Source organism: Talpa occidentalis, unplaced genomic scaffold (assembly GCF_014898055.3).
Source record: "Talpa occidentalis isolate TD23 unplaced genomic scaffold, MPIMG_talOcc4v2.1 talOcc4.11, whole genome shotgun sequence".
In the NCBI taxonomy this organism is placed as follows: Eukaryota; Metazoa; Chordata; class Mammalia; order Eulipotyphla; family Talpidae; genus Talpa; species Talpa occidentalis.
Window position 1 is genome coordinate 39,045,995 of NW_023601104.1, and position 24,028 is coordinate 39,070,022.

Here is a 24,028-nt window from a genome sequence, read left to right on the forward strand (position 1 = left end):
AAGGATTTAAAATGTTACTGGGCCAGAACATCTGTCACCCGTTCTGGGTTGGGCCACCTGCCACCACAAATACAAACAAAAACTGATTTATTCTAACCAATAGGGTAGTGGGAGAAGGGAGAACTAGCAGGGCAGAGGGAGATGAGAAGGTCCAAGTGTAACAGGGTGGTCCACAGGAAAAGGGGGAGTTTCAGGTTTCCTGCCCCACCCAAAGGAGGGTGGAACTAAGCAGGGAGAAAAGAAACTGCAGAAGGGACTGAGGAAGGAAGGAAGCAGGATGGAGAGCCAGACTTTTACCCACTAGGGGATGGGTAACTTTAGAAACTATATTCTTTGTTTTTCCTGTATTGTTTACTAATTGTATTAAAGTTCCTTTTCATTAAAGTCTCATATGTTTTGTGTTGATGTGACGGATGGCAGAATCTATTTAGAGCAGGCAGGTTTGTGGGGTCTGGGGTGCCCCTCTCCCTGCCCTGTAACACAACTACCACAATGGAGGGAAGTGAAGCTGCTGTTACAGGAACCTGAAAGCTGTGGCTGGGCCTGCTATGTCTAGATCCAGCTCTGGGTCACAGGGAGGGAGTGAGAGAGGGAGAACAAAGTCTTACCTACCACCACCTGGGCCGCAGGGGGCTGTTTGGCCTGCTGCTGATTGAGACCAGGGTGCTCGCCACACTAATGCCCATTTGGCTAGTAGGACAGCTGCTGTTCACAGAGGCTAGAAGACAAACAGCAAGCCCACTTATACCACTCTGCTAAGGCTCCCAAAATGGCCTCTCAGCTCCACCCTGTTCCCAGCAGCCCCCTCACTCAGGATGTCAGGGGCAGGGTTGGAGCTCAGACCACAGCGCTGCGGTACTCCACAGGTGTGGTCTCCTCTGGCCTGGAAAGTGTCTGGACATCTGGGATAGAGTTCTGTGCTGACCAACTACCCCCACCCCCACCCCCACCCTGTGGTCTCACGGCATGCAAGATTCAGCTGCGGTGACAAGTTCAACACAGGGGCCCAAAATCTTTTCCTTCTTAGTTAGAGATAAAGTCTCAGTAACTGCGTTGGGGCACAAAATAAAGTATCCCATACCCTCTCTGGGTTCTTTTGGCGCTAGAGAAATAATCAACCCAGCATCAGATCACTTACCAAAAGAAAGCAATTTAATACATAGATTCATATGGTTGAAAGTTCTAAAGACTAAGGAACAGAACAAGGATATTTATATTGTACTTTAGGAACTAAGGTATTGAGGACAGAGAGGGAGAGACTTCACATGACAAAGAAGGAGAGGGTGACCACATCCTTACTGAAAGTAAAGATGAGTCATAGAGTGAACATGCTTACGGATGAAGCGAGAACTGAGTGTGATTCTCCAAACTAAATTCTTGTAGGTCATAGAAGGGAGAACAGTGATTGATTCTTCAATTAGGAATAGGGCAGAAACTTAGGATATATTGATCTCTTCTTTGATTAGGTAGGGCAAAGGACTTGAGCAAGAATGTCTCTAGGTTTCTGGGCCCTCTCTGCTCTCAACCTAAAACAATCTGCATTCTGGGCCTCCTCTGGTGGTGCAGGTGGTTAGGTGCAGCGCTGTGAAGCTGTCCCCAGCCTCTGCAGCGCCAGTTGGATCCCAGCCTGCCCCAGTGTCCCACATGGCACAGCAGACCTCTCCTGTCGCACCTGCTGCTCCCCTCAGCAGTGTATTTCATCAGTCTGCCTGTTCTGTTCCCCAATCTGTCACTGGTGAATCCTCTCACCCTCCAGTGCATCTGGCCTGTATCCTGGTTCTTGTACAAATAAATAAATAAATAAATCTTCAAAAAAATAAAATAAAACAATCTGCATTCTTTAGATAATAGTAATAGATCTCCTGAGGTTCACAGAGCCTTGACTTGTAGTTTTCTTACCAAGAGGACAAGAGACCTACTCTGGGCCTACTGGGAAATGTCTGTCTGCCCTTTGGGGTATGTGTGTGTCTGGGGTGGAGGGTGGGGGGCAGAGGCAGTGGGTTTGATCACACACCACCTAGTTAAAGACAAAGTAAATATGTGGAGATGGAGGAGCCAATTATGGGAGGTTATTAGGAAAAGAACACCAAATAAGGGTAAGGTGGTAAAGCTAATTTAAGTTTGAACCAAGTGAATTTAGAAGTCAGGTCTCTGGCTCTCTCCTAAAAACTCCAGATAACTCCTCTCTGGTGTTTTCTTTGCCCAGGGGCTTACATTTCCTTTATACCCAGGAGTCAGTCTTTGATACTTAATGCCTCTGCTCCAGGCTAATCTCAGAGTGAACCCAAGTGTTCTAGATGAGATGACACAGGAACAGCTTGGCAGGGCAAGGCTGTCCCCTCTCCCTGACCTCCCTCAGCTCTGCCAATCAGCGCAAATGCTGGATCTCCCACTGTTAATCCTTCTCCACTGCTGCGGACTGTTAGGCTTTAAGAAAGGACAGAGGCTTACTCTTCAGCTCTACATACTGATCTCCACCGTGACCAGTGACCTAAGTTTTGACTCTGAATAAGGTGAGTTAAAAGGGCTGGTGGTGTTGGAGCACAGAGGAAGTCCCCCAGCACCTTTCTGGGTTGTTCTTGGGCTAGGTGAATAACCAAAATAGTATGTAGATGGGTCAGTGAAGGAAAAACAATCCTTATAATACCATACATCTGGAGAATTCATATGGCTATAAGTTTTAAAAAAATAACAGAGCAGACCAGAGGTGTTTATCCTGTGTGTTCAGGGACCTGGGGCATTAAGGACAGAGAGGAGGAGAATTCATATCACAGACAAGGGTGGAGGGTTGTATGATTTTTACTCAGAATAGAGATGAGTTTCTTAGAGAGGATGTGTCCATTGATAAACCTGCAACTAGATGAGACTCTCCAAACTACATTTCTTCAGGCGTTTCTTCTTTATTGGGGACAGTTACAGGACACAGGCAAGAAGAGAAGTTTCTCCTAATCTTGATGACCATCACAGTTCTCAACCCAAAACTATCTGCATCTTTAAGTGATAGTAAGAGTTCTTATGAGGCTCACAGGGTCTTGGTTGACCTCTTGTTCCTATATCAAGATGACAAGAAGCCTACACTGGGCATATTTAAAAAAGACCATCTGATCCTTTTGAGGAGACTGATCCCTCAGTGCTGAAAATGCTCAGGTAGGAAAGCCCAGGAACACTGGAAGGTACCTGAGGGAACTTCTAGATAGTAGAGCTAAGAATGGAAAGTGATCCAATTTAAGACCTAAATTCAACTCAGTATTAATCTCACTGATAAAGCCCCCCCCCAACCTGGTTTCCTCCTCAAATTTTCCAAGCACAATACATTGAAGCAGCTGAAATATGGTCTTCCTGTCTTGTATAAGTCTTTATGGTGAAGAATAAGGGTGCCACAAATGAGAAAGTGTTTACCCCTTGTTCTGTCCTGGGTGTGTTGCACTCAGCATCCTCAGATATTTCATGAGACTCTCATGGGCCTATGAGGTATCTGTTATAAGGTCCATTTGAGGACATGAGGGCTCAGAGAGTTGAGAATCATATTAACCCTTGTGACACCAAGGAGGCCCCAGGGTGATAATGTGTTTCCCACAGGTTTAGGGAAGTGGTATAAGCAATTGCCCTTCTTAAAGTATTGCTCAGAGTTTTCAGGGAAGTGAAGCCTTCCTCCTTACAAAACATCTCAGCATCTTCACTCGTCTTCTACATTCCTTTAGAAGGTGGCAACCTTTTCCACTTCACAGACATAAAATTTTAAATATCATATTTTTCGGACACATGTTCTTCTGAGATTTGATCTGGGTTATAAAACAGAGCTAACTAGTGGTGACCGATTCCCATTGTGGGGAGAATAGAGGGCATAGAGGGGAGAATAGAAACAGGTGATATTTGGAAGTCTCAAAATATCTTTTTTAATTTTGTTCTTGTCGCACTCAAAATATGTCTAGCATACTTCCAGTTCTTATAAGTGTTATTATCTAATGAGATATCATTGTTTAGTCTAGGAAACAAATAATAAAGTTGGACCCAAGCACCACATACACTAGCAGGAAAATGCACTTCAAGGTCAGGCATGACTCTTAGAGCAGTACCTAGATAACGTTTTCCTCTCTCTTCCCTGTGGACCAGCAGGTGACCTTGATAACAGAGATGCCATCCTCCCTAAAAGTCCTAGGCCCTTTCTTGGCCCTGCTGTTCCCTCTATGTGGACTCCTTATACACAGCCAGAGCCTTTCCTGGAGAGAATTTATGAAACAGCACCACCTGAGCACAAGCTGGGAATTTGACAAGTACAGATGCAATGATCTCATGAGGGACAAAAGAACTCCAAAAGACAACTATCAGATGTTCATCTATACCACATGGCACAAAATCGAGCAAATATGCAATAGGAACTGGAGAGATCGCTACAGAAATGTATATATATGGACCCAGTATCCCTTCAAAATACTCAAGTGTTACCAAGGGGGGAAGAGAAATATCTACAAAGAGAGCAGGAGCTACAGCTATATTGAATTCCATTGTGGCATGAGTGGGTTTGTTGATAGCATAGAGGACACCCGGTTGTTTCGGAGTATCAGAAAATAGAATGTCTGCACACATCCCTAGGTTTCAGTAGAGTGTTCAGTGCTTACCAAGTGGTGTCTCTACCAAATGTTAACTACTTTGCATATTTTTGCCAATGCTACCTAGACTTATGTTTTGCATCGTTGCTAGATAGCATGATTTGCCTATGTTGTTTTTCTACCTGGAATATCCTCTACCCTCATTTATCTGATTTATTCCTGCATTTCCCCCCCTTAATTTCATTTCTATATTTTTTTCAACTCATATGGCATTTCTTATTGACTGAGCCAGAAAATTTTCTGATATGGTCTCTCCATATATTTACCCAAGCTTAATGAGTTTCCTTTCTCTAAATAAATTATCACTCCAATAAGTGTGTAACATTTGTATCTATTGTGCCTGCAGAGTGTGTGTTGTGTGGTTGGTATAGGTGATATAATATGGGTGTGTGTGATATAGATTAGGTTTGGATGTAATTTGTGCTATGTGTAGGTTTAAGGTGTATGAAGTATGAAGTATGTTTATGTGTATGATGAGAGTGAAAGTGTAAATGTTTGTATGCTAATATGGGGGAAATTTTGTGATCTAGACATTGATTGTGGTGATGTGTTGTGTTCTTACCCAGATTTGGGGACATGGGCACAACTGACTAGGTATAAAACATATTCCATGTTCCTGGTCCATAGTATGTGCTCAATTAAAATTGGTATTCTACCTATCCTATCCTTTGGCTGGACTTTGATTTTAACTTTGATAAAATAAACACAACAATTCCCATCAAACATCTCCTCTCCCTAGCTCTGGAAGACGGGATTTCAAATACAGTAGGCTGTGTCACCTGAATGGAAACTATAAATTCCAAAGATTAAAAAAGACCTTCTGGATCATGCTCAGTGAAATAAGTCAGAAAGAAAAAGAAAAATACCGGATGGTTCACTCATAGCAGGAATTTAGAAAACGTAATAAGAGACCAGGAAAAAGACTAATCAATACAAAGTAACAATAATAATCAACAAGCTACTATAAACCAGAGACACACTGGGGAGGGGGGAGGGGCAGGGAGAGGAAGGACTAGAATCAAAATAATGGGGGGTGCAATTGTATGGAGAATATAACCAAAATGAAAATGCATTGTGCAAAGATGAAAAAAATGATGTAAGAATTATGTAAAATAAAATATTTAAATTTTTTTTTAAATTAAAAAAAAAAATAAAAGACCTCCATAAGCCACTGGCTGACAGAGGTAACTATTGGACTCATTTGTAACAAATGTCTCTAGGGAGGTTAATGTACTTTAGATGGGTTAAAGAATTAATTTTTTGAAAAATAGCACATTAAGTAGAAGATATTAGAACAAAGGAATTTGATATGGTAAAAACCATTTTCACTCAGCAAAGAAATAGGATGGAATTAGAGGACTTCAAAATGCAGCTCTTTTTAAGAATGGGTAAAACTTAAATTTTATTGGCATGAAAAGTAAGTTGGTGAAAGGCCTATTGAGAACACAAATAAGTAAAGTCCATGAAAATTGTTTGTAAAGTTGAGAAGAGATATACAGAGTGAGAAAAATATTTAACTCACGTAAGTTGCCTAGGGCAGCTGTGGGGAGGAGAAATGCCAACATTCAAGTGTTAGTACCTTGTGTTTTTTAGCTTCCTGCTTGTTTAATGACTCTAGCCATGAAATGATTCCAGATAAGAGCAAACATTCAAGTACCTTATGTTCTTTATTTTTTTTTTATTAAATAATAAATTTTATTTTTATATTCCCCCATACAACTGCACATGCCCCATTCTGACCCCTATCCCTCCCCTCCCGGCCCCCACCCCCCAAAAAGTGTCTCTGGTTCATAGTTTTTTGTTGATTTTGATTTTCACTTTCTTATAGTTATTCTTTTTCCTGATCCCTTATTTAAGTTTTCTAGATTCCTGCTATGAGTGAGACCATCCGGTATTTTTCTTTTTCTTTTTGGCTTATTTCACTGAGCATGATCCCTTCCAGCGCCATCCATGTTGCTGCAAATTGCATGTGTTTATCTTTTTTGAATGCTGAGTAATATTCCATGGTATATATGTACCACATGTTCTTGATCCAGTCATCTATTTTTGGGTATTTGGGCTGTTTCCAAAGCTTAGCTATTGTAAACAGTGCTGCTATAAACATAGGGGTGCAGGTGTTCTTTGGAATTGATGTTTCTGTGTCCTTTGGGTAAATACCTAGGAGTGGAATTGCTGGATCATATGGAAGCTCTATGTTTAGTAGGTCCAGAAATCTCCACACAGCTCTCCATAGTGGTTGGACCAGTTTGCATTCCCACCAACAGTGCAGGAGAGTTCCTTTTTCTCCACAACCTCGGCAACATTTGTTGTTGCTAGTTTTTTTAATATGTGCCATTCTCACTGGTGTAAGATGGTATCTCATGGTAGTTTTGATTTGCATTTCCCTGATGACAAGTGATGTTGAACATTTTTTCATATGTCTGTTGGCCATTTGCATTTCCTCTTCAGAGAAGTTTCTTTTTAGCTCTTCTGCCCATTTTTTGACTGGGTTATTTTCTTTGTTGTTGTTGAGTTTCATCAGCTCTTTGCAGATTTTTGTGATCAGTCCTTTATCATTAGTGTTGGGTGCAAAAATGTTCTCCCAGTTGGTGGGGTGTACCTTATGTTCTTTAGCCTGCTGTGTTGTTTCATGACGCCAACCAAGAGATTATGAGACAGAAAACCAAGGGATCAGCATTTTCAGTTGGGTGGCTGCATACCTTTCTAGAATTCTGGCTTCAATGAGTAGTCAACGAATCTCTGTTGTTCATCATATTCCCAGAGCAGGACCTTAGCTTTGCAATTTTCCATTGCATTTAGGGATAAGCAGATACCTGGGAGAGGATGACCTATACCAGCCAAATTCTCAAGAGATTAGTGTTAAACCAGTACTTCTTAATCAATAATCAACTTACATATGAGGAATACTGATTATTTTTCTCACTTGTTAAATGCTTTTTCAAAATGTGGTGGCATATTTTGGGGTGGTATATTTTGTTCTCCTACAAGGAAGTTTTGGATGTCATGACCATCACTTGGATCAGCTGAGGATGTTAGGGGGAAAAGGCTGTCCCAAAGCAAATTCCATACAGGCTTTGTGGACTCCACCCCCACCCCAGGTCAAAGCCAAAGACACTGGGAACTCCAAATCCCATCACCACCAAAGGGAAGGTGGCTGGGACCTGAGGGTGGGGTTAAGCAGCCAGGTGGATACAAAAGGCAGACACGTGGGCTTAGGGGCTCTCTCCATTTTGGCTCTCGGCCAGCTCGCAGCGTCCGGCCAGCTCTGGGAGTGACTTTGGGTTTCCAGGTCGTCGGATCGGGTAGGACGCATTAAAGACTTTATTTCCCTATTTTCTCCCTGAGTTGTACATTTTCCTTACTTCTTTTTCTCTTGTAAATAAACCTTTTATTAACCCTTTTGTGTGTGTCTGTAGTAGAGTATTCATAAGTCCCTTTAAAGCGCGCGGGTGAGGACCCACAGCCAGGAACCCGTTTAATATCGGGGTTGCTCTATAACAGCTTGGCGCCCAAACGTGATTTGCAAGTTTCACCCGTGGTTGACCAGCCCAAAGTAATTTTTCTTGCGTTGGTCACCATAAAAGCGCATTAGGTCTGCAGGACTCGCAGTGAAACTCTTTGTTTCACGTCTTGAAAAGTTTTTTTTTTCTCTGCTCATACGGCTGTTGTGGGTGTGGTTTTGACCCAAACGTGGCCTCAACCATGAACTTCAGCAGTTTAATCCCTAACTTGAGTTCTTTCAGTTTTTTTCCGGCCTTGAATTTAAGTAGCCTTTTTCCATTAAATATTACCACCAGTTTGATAAGTGTAAATAATTGGATTAGACCTAGCTTATGGCACATGATTTTAATTCTGTATACATATGTGAATGGTTTCCAAGCCATCCCTTTGCAGTCTGTGCTTCTAGGTGTTTTTTTGGTAATGTGCATAGGCGCCATGTGCTACATTCTTGTTTCTATGAGAAGTAGTGGTGGTACTTCACATACTGAGAATGTGCTACAACAAATTCAAGCTCTTAACTTAGCGATGAAACAACAAAATCAGACTTTTGAGTCAGCTTTTCAAAGTATACAGGATCAAGTGCAACGACAAAATCAGGTTTTTGATTCAGCTATTGGCAGTGTGAGGGACGAAAATCGTAACGTTTTTGAGTCTGCCTTTAAAAGTGTGCAGGACCAGATACAGGCCGCCCTCCATGAATGGGATATGACGCAGAAGAAGGCTAGAGTAATGATGCAGAGAAGAGATAAATGTTCTCCTTCCCATGAGGACTGCAAAAAGGCAGACTTAGAAGAGGAGGAAGAGATTCATATGCTAAATACCTTAAACTCGTCGGGACAAAGGCTTTCTCCACGTGAAGTGGCCCCTCCCGCACAGACTCCTGAGGCTTCAGGACAAGGGCCTTCACCACGTGACCAGGCCCCTCCTGAGGCCCCTCCCGTACAGATTCCTGAGGCTTCACAGCCTCCATTGCCCTCCAGGGAGGTAGTTATCATGGCGTCTCCTCCCCACACTAGGAGCGGCACCCATTTTGGCAGTAACGACCGCTCTGTGGCAGGACAGTTTCCTCTTCGCCAGCTGCCGATAGGTGGCGTGAATGAAGAGGGGAGACCTGCTGGGTACTTTTGGTCGCACCGTCCTTTTTGCACCGGGGACCTCCAAACTTGGAAGAACTCTGTTCCCCCGTACCGGCAGGCTCCTAAGAGGATGGCGGACTTGTTTGCCTCCGTTTTTCTCTCCCACTGCCCTAACTGGGCAGATATACAGATGATGTTACAAGTTTTACTAGGTCTAGATGAGCGGAGGATAGTAGTGAGGAGAGCCAGGGAGGAGGCTGCACGTCTCCGCCAACAGGATAGCCAATCCCCAGAGCCACAGATTGCTGTCCCAGAGGTAGATCCTCAATGGGACCCTAACAATGGAGGAATGGCAAGGTTGGATCTGTATAAAAAATGTTTATTGGTAGGACTGGAGCAGGGAATCCCCAAACATAAAAATGTTAACAAATTATTGGACCTTACACAAGGGGCTAATGAGGATCCATCAGAGTTCCTTGAGAGGATTATTCAGACGTATAGAGACCACACGGATATAAATCCGGATGCCCCAGAAAATGCTCATTTGTTCACTATGGTGTTCATCACATATTGTGCTCCAGACATAAGGAAACAGTTAGCAAAGGTAGACGGCGTCACAGAGATGAGTCCGTCCCAGGTAGTGGACTTAGCATTTAAGGTTTATAATAATAGAGAGGACAGGAGAGAGGACAGGAGACCGAAACCTGCGACAGTTTTTGTACAAAGAGAGCACAGGCCAGGGTTTCGGGAAAACAGTAATGGACAGAGACGTGAACCCCTAGGAAGAGAACAGTGTGCTTTCTGTAGGGAAGAGGGACATTGGAAGGACAGTTGTCCCAGGTTACAGAGAAGAGGCAGACGCAGTAATTACAGAAGGCAGGGTAGAACACTGAGGACACCACGACAGGATGATTCACGTAGGGGTTACAGGAGGGAATATAGGAGGGGTACACAGAACCAGGAACCAAGGAGAGAGGAAAGAAGACAGATGTTAGCACAGAGTAGAGGCTCAGATGATGATAGGGAATACGGACGGAGAAGGAATCGAGAGCCAGCACTAAGGACAGGAGACCAGTGATAGCACAGAGTAGGGTCTCAGGTGAAGATAGGAGGGAATATAGACAGAGTAGAAGGAATCGGGAGCCAAGTGTGGAGGAAAGGAGACAAATGAAAGTTTATGGAGAAGGTTCAGATGAAGAATAGGGGTGCCCAGGGGTTCCACTAGATCTTAAACCCATCAAAATAACCCCCTCGGAGCCCCGGGTAACCCTCGCTGTGGGGGACCGTCTGATTGATTTCTTGGTGGACACTGGAGCAACATACTCAGTTTTGAATTCGAAATTAACTAAAATGAGCAAAAAGACTGCAGCAGTCATTGGGGTTACAGGGAAGTCACAACAGACACCCTTCCTGCAACCTTTGGAGTGCCGGCTGGGCACCACACAACTCCAGCACAGCTTCCTATACATGGAAGAGTGTCCAATCCCTCTCCTTGGTCGTGACCTTTTAAGTAAGCTTAATGCACGAATTATATTCTCACCCAAAAATCAGAGGCTTCACCTACAGGTTCCTCCAGAGCATGCTCTGCGATTCCAGATGTTGCTTACTCAAGATGCTCCACCAAAAAGTGAAATTTTACCTCCAGAAATTGTTGAAAGAGTAAGTAAGTGGGTTTGGGCTGATGGAACCTCAGGACGTGCGAAAAATGCAGAGCCTGTAAGGATAGAAGTGATAGAGGGGAGCAAAACCCCGAGAAGGAAACAATACCCCTTAAGGGAGGAGGCCTTGAAGGGAATTGAGCCAGTATTGAAAAGGTTCCTTCAATCTGGACTCATTTGGCCCTGTCGCTCACCGTACAATACTCCAATTCTGCCAGTGAAGAAACCCCATACAGGCGAGTACCGTTTTGTCCAAGATTTAAGGGCTATTAATGATATTGTTCAGGATTTACATCCCACTGTGCCTAATCCGTACACCCTATTAACTGCAATACCTGGTGACTATGGGTGGTTTTCAGTATTAGACCTGAAGGATGCCTTTTTCTGTATTCCAATTGATGTCCAGGATCAACTGCTTTTTGCCTTTGAGTGGCAGGACCCTAAGTCCAAGAGCACTCTCCAGTATTGCTGGACTGTGCTTCCACAGGAGTTTAAGAACTCCCCAACTATTTTTGGGGAAATACTGGCCAGGGATCTCAGGAAGGTTCAACTAAACCAGGGTGTCTTATTGCAATATGTAGATGATTTATTGATTGCAAGTCCAGACTACGAATCTTGTCTGGAAAATACCATTGTGGTACTGAACCACCTGGCAAAATGTGGCTACAAGGTGTCACCTAACAAGGCACAGATATGCAAACAAACTGTGACGTATTTGGGGTTTGAAATTAAGAAAGGCAGACGGAGCCTGATGACGGAAAGAAAACAGGTAATTTCAGCCCTTAGAATCCCCAGTAACCGGCAACAGTTGCGCGGATTTTTGGGTATGGCTGGGTTTTGTAGGATTTGGATTCCTAATTTTGGACTAATAGCAAAACCTTTATATGATGCTCTCAAAGGCCTGGACTCTGAACCTTTGTCTTGGACTCCGGAATGTCAAAAGGCTTTTGATGAAATAAAAGTAAAGTTGATTTCAGCACCAGCATTAGGACTTCCGGATCTTAGGAAGCCATTCAGACTTTATGTACATGAGAGACAGGGGGTTGCCCTAGGAGTGCTGATCCAATTGTTGGGACCAGAAATGCAGCCCGTTGCATATCTGTCCAAACAGTTGGACCACACCACTAAGGGATGGCCTTCATGCTTGCGTGCTGTGGCTGCCACTTGTGACCTCCTACACGAGGCAGAGAAGTTTACATTGGGTCAGCCCATCACTGTGTGTGTGCCACATCAGGTTTTGACATTGCTGGAGCAGAAGGGTGGACTTTGGTTAACCGCTGGGCGAATGGGAAAATATCAAGCAGCTCTGTTGGACAATCCTAATGTGAAACTGCAGGTTTCTAATTCCCTGAATCCTGCCACACTGCTTCCAAGCAATGCAGACGGACTTGAGGATGACACTTTAATCCATAACTGTTTAGAAACCATAGACACAGTGTATGCCAGCCGACCAGATCTAACGGACCAGCCTCTGCCGGATCCAGAGTGGGAGCTATTTACAGATGGCAGCAGCTTTATGGATCAAGGCCGTCGATGTGCTGGATATGCAGTGGTGACGCTCCAGAACACCGTAGAAGCCAAGGCTCTTCCGGCAGGTACATCAGCACAGAAAGCCGAATTAATAGCCCTGATCCGTGCCTTGGAACTCTCAAAAGGTAAAAGAGTCAATATATTTACTGACTCAAAGTACTCTTTTATGATTCTCCACATGCATGGGGCCATTTGGAAGGAGCGGGGACTTCTTACGGCTAGTAACAAGGATGTCAAACACCCATTAGAAATCCTGGCCTTGTTAAAGGCAGTAGCTTTACCATCAGCTGTCGCTGTGATGCACTGTCCTGGCCACCAAAAGGGTGGGTCTGACTTGGCAAAGGGCAACAGGGCAGCTGATCGGGCAGCTAAGGCCGCTGCCCGTTCTGCCCTCCAGGGTGCACTCATCCCTCTTGTGGACCTGACTCAGTATGCTCCTGAATACACCGAGCGGGATGAAGAGAGAGCTCGTGCATGGGGATTTACTGAGTTTGACCCCAGCTCTACTTGGAGAGTAAACTCCCATGGGATGATACTCCTCCCGGAGGCCCTGGTATATCCGGTGCTAAAACATCTTCACGAAGGATCCCACTATGGGAGAGATGCCTTATTAGAAACTGTGCGCCCATATTTGAAGGGACCATATTTGCATAGAATAGCACAACGGATCACCCGAGGTTTTCAACTATGTGCCAGGAATAACCCCAAGACTGACTCCCACCCTAAAGCCGTTGGGATTCAATATCGAGGCAAGTGCCCTTTTGAGGACTGGCAGGTGGACTTTACACAAATGCCTAGAACAACAGGCAACTTCAAATACCTGTTGGTTTTTGTGGATACGTTCTCGGGATGGGTGGAAGCATTTCCCACAAAGACGGAAAAAGCTTCCGAGGTTGCAAAACAGCTGCTAAAGGAGATAATTCCTCGCTTTGGGTTGCCGGATTCTATCCAGAGTGATAATGGGCCAGCATTTGTCTCTGATGTTACTCATGCAGTAAGCAGTGCATTACAGATCAACTGGAAATTGCATGCTGCATGGAGACCGCAGTCTTCTGGACAAACGGAGAAAATGAATCACACCTTAAAGAAAACCTTGGCGAAACTGTGCCAAGAAACACAGCTTTGTTGGGACCAGGTACTATCCCTTGCCCTCCTCCGCATAAGAGTGGCACCTAGAAGTGGGCTACAATTAAGCCCCTTTGAAATTGTGTTTGGAAGACCCTTCCAGGCCTCAGTTCTGAAAGCCAGTCCAGAAATAGCTCAAGATTGCCGGATCACACAATATGTGAAACACATCCAGGAGGTTCTGGCAGTGATTCATAACTTTGCAACCTCGAGAATCTCTATGCCTCCTGATCAACCACTGCATCCCTTCAAACCTGGAGATCAGGTCTTACTGAAGACCTGGCAGAGTGGGGATGCCCAAAACCAGCTGTCAGAAAAATGGACTGGTCCATATGACGTTTTGCTAAGCACACATACTTCTCTGAAACTTGCAGGTATAAAACCCTGGGTACATCATTCCAGAATTAAGAAAGCGCCAGAAGGAACTGACCCAGAGACGAAGTCCCTTTGGTCTTGTGAACCCATTGAAGACTTGAGATATTTATTTAAGAAACAGAAAGAAACTTGAATGTTACTGACTTCTTTTCCAGTTATTGTTGCAGGATACCCAAGAACTCGTTTTTTTTTCTGAAGAAACCCTGAGAAAAAAACTAACATGCTCTAACCAATCTCTTCCTTTCAAAGTTTAGGAGATGTGAAATAACATCTAGGATCATGCATATGCTGACAGTATTTTTTTACATAGAAAGGTTTTTAATCTTGATTTTGTTATTTCCTATCAACTTTTGGTTTTTTTTTTCTTTGAAGTTTTTTTTCTGCTTGTTTTTTTTTTATTGTTACTTTGGCCTATCAGACAAACTGCAGTTGTATGGGATATCCCACGCGTGATGAATGGTAACTAAAGAGCTCTTTGTGTCTATATGTTGTCTGTCTGTATGTCCTTGTGTCTAACCGTCTTGACCTCCAGTGATCGACAAATTGGTATGCATGGTGCCCATATAAGTTGAAAAAAAAAAAAAGTCTCCAGTTATGAGAAAAACAAAAAGTTATGGTTTGATTGTCAACATTGTGCTACTGAACTAAGCCGGTGCCTTCATAGAGATTGAATATTGTTGTTTCTGTTAATTTTCTGATATTTATGGCAAAGCTTCCCAAAAATCTAAATTCAAGTACAAATTTGGTAGCCTGTCATTTGACTGATGCAAGGAAATTTTGTGGAACCTCAGTAGAGCTCCTGAGACACTCCACGAAGTTTCTCCTTTTCCTCCTGGGAAGGCATTACATGAATTTGTTTTATTTGGCTTTTACCTAATGAAGTAAAACTGGAAGGGAAGCATTGTCACTTGGGAAAATGGTAAAACTTTGGTATGTACAAAATGTTAACAGCAGTATCTGGTATGTATGTAAATTGTCAATGGTGATTGTCACCTTGTAATAGTGTATAATTCAATTGTTTCACACCTACAGAAATTGTTTCCGGAAATATAGGGAGAAAAGGTCTCAATAGATTCCTATTGATGGAACTGTTGAGAGTAAAAAAACTTTCCTACAAAGGACTGAATAGACCTGGAAATACACCTGACATTTACTAAGGTTTCTTTGACATAATACTGGAAATTTTTTATGCATTCTGTCCTGAATCCACGAAGTTTTTGTTTTGTTTTGTTTTGTTTTGAGTAACCAGGATCTGCAGAAAGGTTGTAATTTTTTTCCAGCAAAGCTAACTTGTCACATTTTCTCTCCCCTTGATACCAACACAGCATACAAATAGTGGTAGTAATTTTTGCTACTTATTTCAGAGTCTGTTTTTGCATAACTTCCATAGGGATTTTGTCTGTTTTAACAAAAAATTGGATGTGAGTTTGATTGTGTGGCTTTGTGTGGAGTTCTTCCAGAAAGTTGAAAAAGAGCTGAACCAAGAAGAGGAGAACCTGTTTGCCTTGTTTGTAGGGTTCCAGAGACCTCCAAAGAAGGTGAGGAAGCTTGCCTCCATTGGCAGGACTGGACAACCCGGCCAACGAAAATGCCCTGGTACCCTCGAGAAGAGGAAAGCCCAGGTGGAGTCTGATGAGACCAACTTTATACCTGAAGCATACATCGACTGGATGCCACCGGTTCGCTCTGATCCTGTATGGAATATTTCAACAAAGCCAGCTAAAAATTGCTGTTAGTTATTTCTACCCTGTGATTTTATGCAAAAATAGGAAAAATGGTTTAAAAGTAGATTTAGTTTGCAAACTTTTGCTTTGCTGTTAAAAGTTTGGGATCAAGGTTGAGAAAATTTGTGTTTTTACATCAGTTGAACCATTTTAAGATTTTTTTCCTGAAATTTTTACATATCTGCTGTCTTGTTTTGGCTAACGCCTCCAGATTTTTTTTTTGGCTTAAACTGATGAACTATTTTTCCTGGAGTGGAGGACTTTTGCTTTCCACAATGGACAAATACCTGGAGAGACTGGTTTTCTTTCACACTGGAACCTGAAAAAAATGTTCATCTAAGACTGCATCCCAACCTCCATATATTCGATCTTCATCACCATGGAAATGGTGGCAAAAAGTGAAAGGGGGGAATTGTTAGGGGGAAAAGGCTGTCCCAAAGCAAATTCCATACAGGCTTTGTGGACTCCACCCTCACCCCAGGTCAAAGCCAAAGACACTGGGAACTCCAAATCCCATCACCACCAAAGGGAAGGTGGCTGGGACCTGAGGGTGGGGTTAAGCAGCCAGGTGGATACAAAAGGCAGACACGTGGGCTTTGGGGGGCTCTCCATTTTTTGGGCTCTCGGCCAGCTCGCAGCGTCCGGCCAGCTCTGAGAGTGACTTTGGGTTTCCAGGTCGTCGGATCGGGTAGGACGCATTAAAGACTTTATTTCCCTATTTTCTCCCTGAGTTGTACATTTTCCTTATTTCTTTTTCTCTTGTAAATAAACCTTTTATTAACCCTTTTGTGTGTGTCTGTAGTAGAGTATTCATAAGTCCCTTTAAAGCGCGCGGGTGAGGACCCACAGCCAGGAACCCGTTTAATATCGGGGTTGCTCTATAACAAGGAGACTAGGAAACTGATTAGACAGCCCCAACAATATTGCACACAGAAGAGGGAAAGGTAAGTTTCAATCCATTTCCCTTCTATACTGTTTTGGTCCACCATCAGTTAACCCTTTTAAAAACAACTTTTAAAGACATTTTCGAATGAGGTACTTGTGAAAACTTACTGTGGGTAATGGAAATAGACCACCCAAGAATACAACTGTAGGAGACCAGAATATGCCATCCCAAAATAAGCGTTTTTGGCATAAGGATTATTTTGAGTTGATTATTTTGAGAAATAACAGACAAAGGATAAAAAGCAGAGTAGAAGTTACCCTTTTATAAGGGAAATGCACATTATAAAGAAAATTTATACTTGTAAGGTTATCTCCCTCTCTGTAGCAGAAAGTAAAGGATGACTAAATCACCAAAATCAAACAGACAAAAAAACCCTCTTGTTATTGGAAAAGTCACCAACTTAAACCTGAACAACAAAACTTACCTTGTAGAAATGCAAGCCAAAATCACAAAAAGATGTGACCTCACACCTGTGAGACAAGGACTGGAAACAAGAGCTGGCAAAGACTGTTGACAAAAGAATACTAGTCCACTATTGGTGGGAATGTAAATTGGTGCAGCTTCTATTGAGAAAAGTGGTATTAAGATTCCTTAAAAAAAAAAAAAATCAAAACCTAATTTTATGATCCAGCTTCTAGGTATTTATCCAAAGAATAAGAAAACACTAAATCAAAAAGATATGACCCCCTGTGTTGTCAGCAACATTATTCACAATAATCAAGATATGGGAACAACCTTAATGCCCATTGACAGATGACTGGATAAAGAACTTGATGTTTTTCTTCCCTTACACTTCTAAGACTAGGCATAATTTAAGAAATAAGAGACATAGACTCTCCCATTCATGCCCTCCACCATCTCTTTTGCACCTTACTCATGACAGCAAGCCAGGAATTTAACTACCTGAATGAAGACAAATGGAAACTTCATTTCAGGGATCAGGCAAAAGCCCAGTCTTGGGAATTTGGGCATTGGGTATAAACATGTGTCAGCTGAGAACAATGATTCTTTATTTGGAAGGGATATCAAAACCACTGTGAAGCTTATTAAACATATGATTGATTAACCAATATTGATACGTTATTAACTAAAAGTCCACAGTTTACATTAGGATTCATCCTTTGGGTGGTACACTTCTATAGATTTTTGACAAATGCATAATGCCATTGTAGAAGAGCAAAATGTTTTACTTGACTGTTTAGGGTCCTGGTTGGATCTGAAGATTAAATTAACAAAGACAGATTAACAGGAGAAAACACACAGCTTTTCTTAAGTTTTTGCATGTACACAAGAACCTTCACAAAAAAATGAAGACACAAAGAAATAACCCAAGCAGAAAGCTTTTAGACAAAGAAATCATGAGCTTCTGAAGAACTGACAAGGGGTAGTAAATGGTAAAGAAGTAATAAGGTTTGCTTATACAGATTTCTTGGCCCTAAATTCCCCATCCCTGGTGTAAAGATGTGTCCTTCCTCCTGGTACAAGGAAGGTAACTTTCAGGCTGGAAATTTATTTCCTGCTTTCAGGAAAGAAAGGTGAGTTGGGGGAGGTCAGAGTGATCTTGCTTCTATCATTTTCTCAAACTCCTTCAGCATAAGATATCAAATAAGTCAAGGTGAGTACTTTGGGCTAGTGTTCTGGACCTTATCATGGTGTCTCAGCAATTACAATATCATGTGCAACAATATTCTATTTCAATAACCATTTATTTCCAGCCTTTATGAGGAAAAGAAGAAGCTTTTCCAATTAAGAAGCATCTTAATTGCCACCACCCTAAAAAAATTTTTATGTTAAGGAGACATATGATATTGAGACAGGGCAAGCTAGGGTTATTAGGCAGTTTTAGGGACAGTTCAGGAGGGGACCTCTGAAGAATTTAGGGAGGCTTCAGAGATAAGGACAACCAAGGAAATGTAACCAATTCCACTGGGAAAAACAAACATCCTAGGAACATTGTTAACAATAGGGGAAAAACAAACATCCTAGGACCACAGACAATCTTGTTAAGGATGGTCCTGGTTTTCTTCAGGTGATAAAGATAAGGTGTGGAGATGCTCTCCCGGAAGACTAGGCTATAAAGATAAAGATGTAACAAATGGGGGATGTAAGAAATGGGGAAAGACAAACCTGTTAGATAAGGAATGTGAAGATCCCCCACTAAGTAGCAAATTAAGTGAGACAGCCAAGAACTGACCAATCACAAAGAGACTGGTGGAGCTTTAGAATAATCAGGGAAAGAAAGTATATATTCCCTGAGACACGACTCCACTTTGGCTTCCTTGCCCCTCCCAGGCCTGGTTCCCCTGGCCTGGGAGTCCCACTTTATTTCTGTTCCTTTTCTCCTCAATAAACTTTTTCTTTCTCTAAACAAACTGCCTCTTCTCGCTTGCTTGTCTGAGCGTCTGCGAAGTTCCTGCTGCGGCTTCGTGAGACACCAACCCGTGGGGGGTCTAGCGGCTGGGGCTCAGCACTGCCCTGCAGCCTGGAATCCATTCCTGCCTGGGAGACTAGGCCTGACAATTCCGGTATCAATATAGTGACATTCCGGTTTTCTTCAGCATGAACATGGAATATCTGTTTATTTAGATCTTCTTTGGTTTCATCCATCACCTTAAAACTTTGATGTTGTACATATTTTATCAGATTTGTACATGAGTTTTTTATTTTTCTTTGGTGCTATTGTAAATTTTGGATTTTTAATTTCAAATTCCATTGTTCATTGCTGTTATGTAAGAAAACCATTGATTATAGTATATTAACTTTGTCTCCTGCAAAGTTTGTTATAAACAGAGATTCTTTTTGTGCTGGGCTCATTGCATCCATTAAAAACATTTGGTAAGAGTGTGTTCCTATTATATTTATGTTTAATGGAAGTAATACAAAGGACAGATTGGAAAGGAGAGAGACTAGGGGCAGGGAGTCCATGCTGAAGGCTCTTGTGAATTTGCCTTGAGGCAAGGAATTCTGTATAAGGGCTTTGAAGTACCAGTGGAAAGGGAAGAACAGATTCTAGAGGCAGATATTCTAATTTGCTCTTCTCCTTCATGATTGTGGAGCACTCTTCCACACAGTTCCCTCCATGGGGTGTCTTTACCGTCTCCTTTACCTAACATCTAATTAATCCTGAAAATTCATCTCAGGTCTTGTACCCTCCAACAATTCTTCTCTCTACTCTCTCCTCACAGTGCCCTGTGGGTCCCTCCATTATAGCCAGACACGTTATTTATATTTATCATCTAATGTATTTGTCTACTTACCTGTCTCTTTCATTAGGTGATACAATCTTGAATCTCAGTTGCCCAGCATCTGGCCTAACAAGCATATGCATAAAAAAAAAATTCATTCAAGTCTGTCGTCAAAACTATAACATGACCAAGTATGTGGCAACTATTATATCAAATTTACATGGTATATTTTCTCCTAAAGAACTGAAATCACAGGGCTTCCCTGGTGGCGCAAGGGGTTAAGCACAGCACTATGCAGCTATCCACAGCCTCTGTAGCACAAGTTTTGTTATAGGACAGGGAGAGGGGCAGCCCAAACCCCGCAAACGTGCCTATTCTAAATGGGTTCGGCCATCCGCCGCATCAACACAAAACATATGAGACTTTAATGGGAAGGAACTTTAATAAAACTAGGAAACAATACAGGAAAGGCAAAGAGTCTAGTTTCTAAATGAAGCACCCAAAGTTACCCGTCCCCTCGTGGGTAAAAGTCCATCCATACGGGATCGGCCCAGAACAAGGCCCCAAAGCCTGCTACAAGTCTAAAGCATCTTCCAGTGGGGACCCACAGAAAAGGGTCACAAACAACCGGACAAGCCCGGAAGGAAAAGAGCAAAATCAACATCAAGATAAAAGCTGCCATTGTCACCTCCCCACAGGTCTCACCCACATCTGTGTCACCCAGTCCACGACCAAAAGACAAGCGCAGTTTCTTTACTTGTCTCTAGGCTCCATGCGCCTCCTCCAGGTCTCCTGGCTCCATCCTGCTTCCTTCCTCAGTCTCTTCTGCCGCTTCTCCTCTTCCTGCTCAGCTCCACCCTCCCTTGGGTGGGGCAGGGAACCTCCCCCTTTCCTGGGGACCACCCTGTTGCAGTTTGATCGCTGGCAGGCCAGAGAGCTACCTACATGGCACAGCAGACCTCTCCTGACTCGCCCATTGCTCCCCTCAGCAGTGTATTTCAGTCAGTCTGCCTGTTCTGTTCCCCACTCTGTCTCTGGTGAATCTTCTCACCACCACCACCTGTCCCCCATATCTTTCCTATACCCCAGCTCTTGTATGCATAAATAAACAAATCTTAAAAAAAAAAGAAAAAGAACTGAAATCACAGATCTTCCAAAACCGAAAGTTCAGATCAGGAAGGAAACAGTGCACTCCACATTAGGAAGTGATCAGTTCCTCAAAACTGTGGGTTTTGAGTCACATTGTTTCTCTAAGTAGGTTGTTCTTCCTGTGTAGACAGTGATATCAATACTCTTTTAAGCAGCAAGTTTGAAACTCTAAGAGTCTCTGCACACTTTGCATAAGAAGTTCTACTGCCAAGCCTTAGGTTTCTCTTTCCTGAGAGAAACTCCCCTCCCTCTAACCCAACACTCACACACATGCAGTCAGCTCCTGCCAGCCAAAGAGAACAGACCACAAAGCCGGAGCCTGGGACTAACTACTGCTTCTGTTCGGTGGGTGTCTGGCGAGGGAGGTAAGAGGAGCCCCCTCACACTGGAGAGAGCAGGGCAGCAGAGAGGCTGGGGAGGTCAGGCTCAAATCAGCATAGGGTAAACATTTCAGGAGGAAGGAGACAAGGTTTCTGGCATGGGGGCCACCAAACTGTGATTATAGGACAAAAAGAAGACTGAGGTCTGCCAATCAGAGGAAAGTTCTCCTTACTTCATAGTTCTCTTCATTGAGCTTGAGGTTCTTCCTAGAATTGTGACACTTAGTGAGACAGAGGTGTTTTCTTTTTAAAAAACAAACAAACAAACAAAAAAAACCCAGAAAAACTATGAATCCTAAAAGATAAAAATCTAAAAGTTATGAACGCTAATTTTCCTGTTACTGCTTCCATAACTACTGTTATCTTTCCTTTCCCTACACAGAAAACATGGCACTAGATCTTCTGAGATGCTTTCCTCTCTTCCTTTCCCTGCTGGGATTATGGGGGCCAGTGCGTCCACTTTGTGCTTGGCCTACCTATCTCACCAGGGCTCACTGGTTTGAAATTCAGCATATACAGCCAAGCCCTCTCCCATGCACCAAGGGAATGAGTGGTGTCAATAATTATACCCGGTATTGTAAGCCTGAAAACACTTTTCTGCACGACTCCTTCCAGAACGTGGCTGCCACATGTGAGTTGCCCAACATTACCTGCAAGAATGGTTGGAAAAACTGCCACCAGAGCCCAAAGCCTGTCAACATGACGCAGTGCAGCCTCACCGGGGGGAAGTATCCTAACTGCCGCTACAGAGAAGTTGCCCAACACAAATTCTTCATCATTGCCTGTAACCCTCCTCAGAAGAGCGACCCTCCCTATCAGTTGGTTCCTGTACACTTAGATAAGGTTGTTTGACTTTCCCTCACACTTGGCACACGTTCACTCTTCTGGTTTTTCTTTTCTTGGTTTCCTTGGTCCCCATAGAAGAAAGAAGATATTGGGGGTTATTGGAATGTTTACAATAGCCTAGAATTGGAACTAAAAGAAATAGGATTCTTTTCTGCTTTGAACTCTGTGTGCTGTGAAGGAAGACAATAGAGAAGAGGTTGGCGAAAAGCCAGGTCTCCATTTTTAACCTGGCAACTTCTGCCCAGCCTTGTCACATATTGTATTCACAGCAATAAAACTGTTCTCTGTTGCATTCCCGAGAGTGTGAGAATGTGTTTGAAATCCCTTTCACATCATTGTTGCTGGTTGGAAGCTATTTAGGCCTGCATTTGCTACCAATATTTCACAGAGAACTATTTTGGCTAGATTACCTTTGAGGTTATTTAGCTTCCCCCAGCTGTGCATCCAGTCTTTGGAACAATAAAGTCCTCCACCCCTTCAAATTCTGCTTACACACAGCCTTCCATACATACCCTGAAACCATTGCCTATGTTTATTTGGATAAGGCATTAATCTTTCTTACAGCATTAATAGTATTTTCACACACAGATTCTAATGTAGTGATTGAAGTATTCCTCATCCTTTCTGTTCATTTCTATATTTAATCAGATAAGGTTTGAAATGTAATGTATTCATAGTAGTAGAGAGAATAGTTCACCCTAACCTGGGAGTCAACTCCCCTATTATTTATTGGAATGCGAGAGAGTAAACATAGATTGAGAAATCTAAAAACATTCTTGTCTTACTTAATGATGAAATGTTGCAGAAATATTGGGGTTTTGGAACAGATATTTGATTTAGAAATTGAAGGAATGGGATTAAGAATTTGACTGGGATTGAGAATGTACAGTTTAGGTATAAAAGAGGGGGGGATTTTCCCTCTACTCTTTTAGGTTCTTGACTGAGACACCAGTTAAAAAAAAAAATTAACTGAAGGAAAAATTTCAGTATATATGGGAACTCCCCAAAAATATGAAACTCAAAAAGAAATCAAGCAGGTAGGTTTCTATATGTTCCTGAACTAAGAAAATGGAAGAGTCTGGGGCCTCAAATGAGAGGGATACAATTCACAGGACGATGAGAAGAGGAAATGTTTGGTAAACAAATGTTTGCTCTGTGATGCAGATAACTCTGTCAGATGGAAAAGTTCTCTGTGGTAATAGGTCTCTTCCTGTTACAGGCCCCCTTGTGGAGATTCTTTCATTTTTCCTCAAAATAGAATATATGCTCAACAATTGTTTTTATTCATTTTTTTATTATTATTTGTAAAATTTTGTTTTTTTTTACATCATTTTTCATTTTTGCACAATGTATGCATTTTCATCTTGGTTATAGTCCCTACAATTCTTTTAGGCAATTTAGGTGTAGAGAAAAGCTTTCCCTGAGTCCATTTTATTCTGATTGCCTTTAGTTTTACATGCCAAAGTGGCCTACTTGGGTGGCATAGTCTGCTACCTGCCAGTGGTCCCTTTTTGTCTCTGATGAAGGACAGAGCAGAATGAGGTAGCTTTGGGACTATTTGTTAAGTCCAAGATTTTATAAGGTGTCAGTTCTGAACAAGTGGACTAGACTAAGATTGAAATTCTCCTGGATTTGTTTTCTTTTCTACATTCTAATTACATATTGTGGGAGAGTGAAGGTAATTGGATAAATCAGAATTCAGATATATCCCTGTATCAGCTTAAATGATCTCACAGTCATCATAGACTGATACTAAAGTGGGCAAAGCTTTGAAGCAAATTCAGCAAATATTCCAGCAATTCTCATTTCATGTTACACTCATGTGGGATCTTTTAGAAAAATATCGATGACTGGATCCCTGTGCAACAATAGGAAATACATATTGGTATCTGTCCGGGGTTCCTAGCCAGAACTCCTGAAAAC

At 42.5% G+C, this 24,028-nt stretch overlaps 2 protein-coding genes and 1 long non-coding RNA gene across 4 annotated transcripts; 2 read left to right on the forward strand and 1 right to left on the reverse strand.

Moving 5' to 3' along the window:
* Positions 1-618: 618 nt before the first annotated feature.
* LOC129144816 (uncharacterized) lies at positions 619-22,203 on the reverse strand. The gene is made up of 3 exons (XR_008549492.1): positions 21,910-22,203; positions 19,803-19,856; positions 619-718 (listed from the first exon to the last, which is right to left on the reverse strand). It is a non-coding gene; the product is annotated as an uncharacterized LOC129144816 (long non-coding RNA).
* EDDM3B (epididymal protein 3B) lies at positions 4,128-4,587 on the forward strand. The gene has a single exon (XM_037502956.1). The coding sequence runs from the start codon at positions 4,135-4,137 to the stop codon at positions 4,570-4,572; it is 438 nt and encodes a 145-aa protein (XP_037358853.1). The 5' UTR covers positions 4,128-4,134; the 3' UTR covers positions 4,573-4,587.
* RNASE6 (ribonuclease A family member k6) lies at positions 21,069-22,399 on the forward strand. Of its 2 annotated transcripts, none has more exons than XM_037502954.2 (2): positions 21,069-21,244; positions 21,642-22,399. In XM_037502954.2, the coding sequence occupies exon 2, from the start codon at positions 21,647-21,649 to the stop codon at positions 22,109-22,111; it is 465 nt and encodes a 154-aa protein (XP_037358851.1). In that variant the 5' UTR covers positions 21,069-21,244; positions 21,642-21,646; the 3' UTR covers positions 22,112-22,399. The 2 variants fall into 2 exon arrangements, with proteins under 2 accessions (XP_037358851.1, XP_037358850.1); XM_037502953.2 differs by having other exon boundaries at positions 21,069-21,224.
* Positions 22,400-24,028: the final 1,629 nt, after the last annotated feature.

Coding starts and splice junctions, on each gene's coding strand:
- EDDM3B (XM_037502956.1), top strand. CDS start 4,135: ATGCCATCCTCCCTAAAAGTCCTAGGCCCTTTCTTGGCCCTGCTGTTC.
- RNASE6 (XM_037502954.2), top strand. CDS start 21,647: ATGGCACTAGATCTTCTGAGATGCTTTCCTCTCTTCCTTTCCCTGCTG.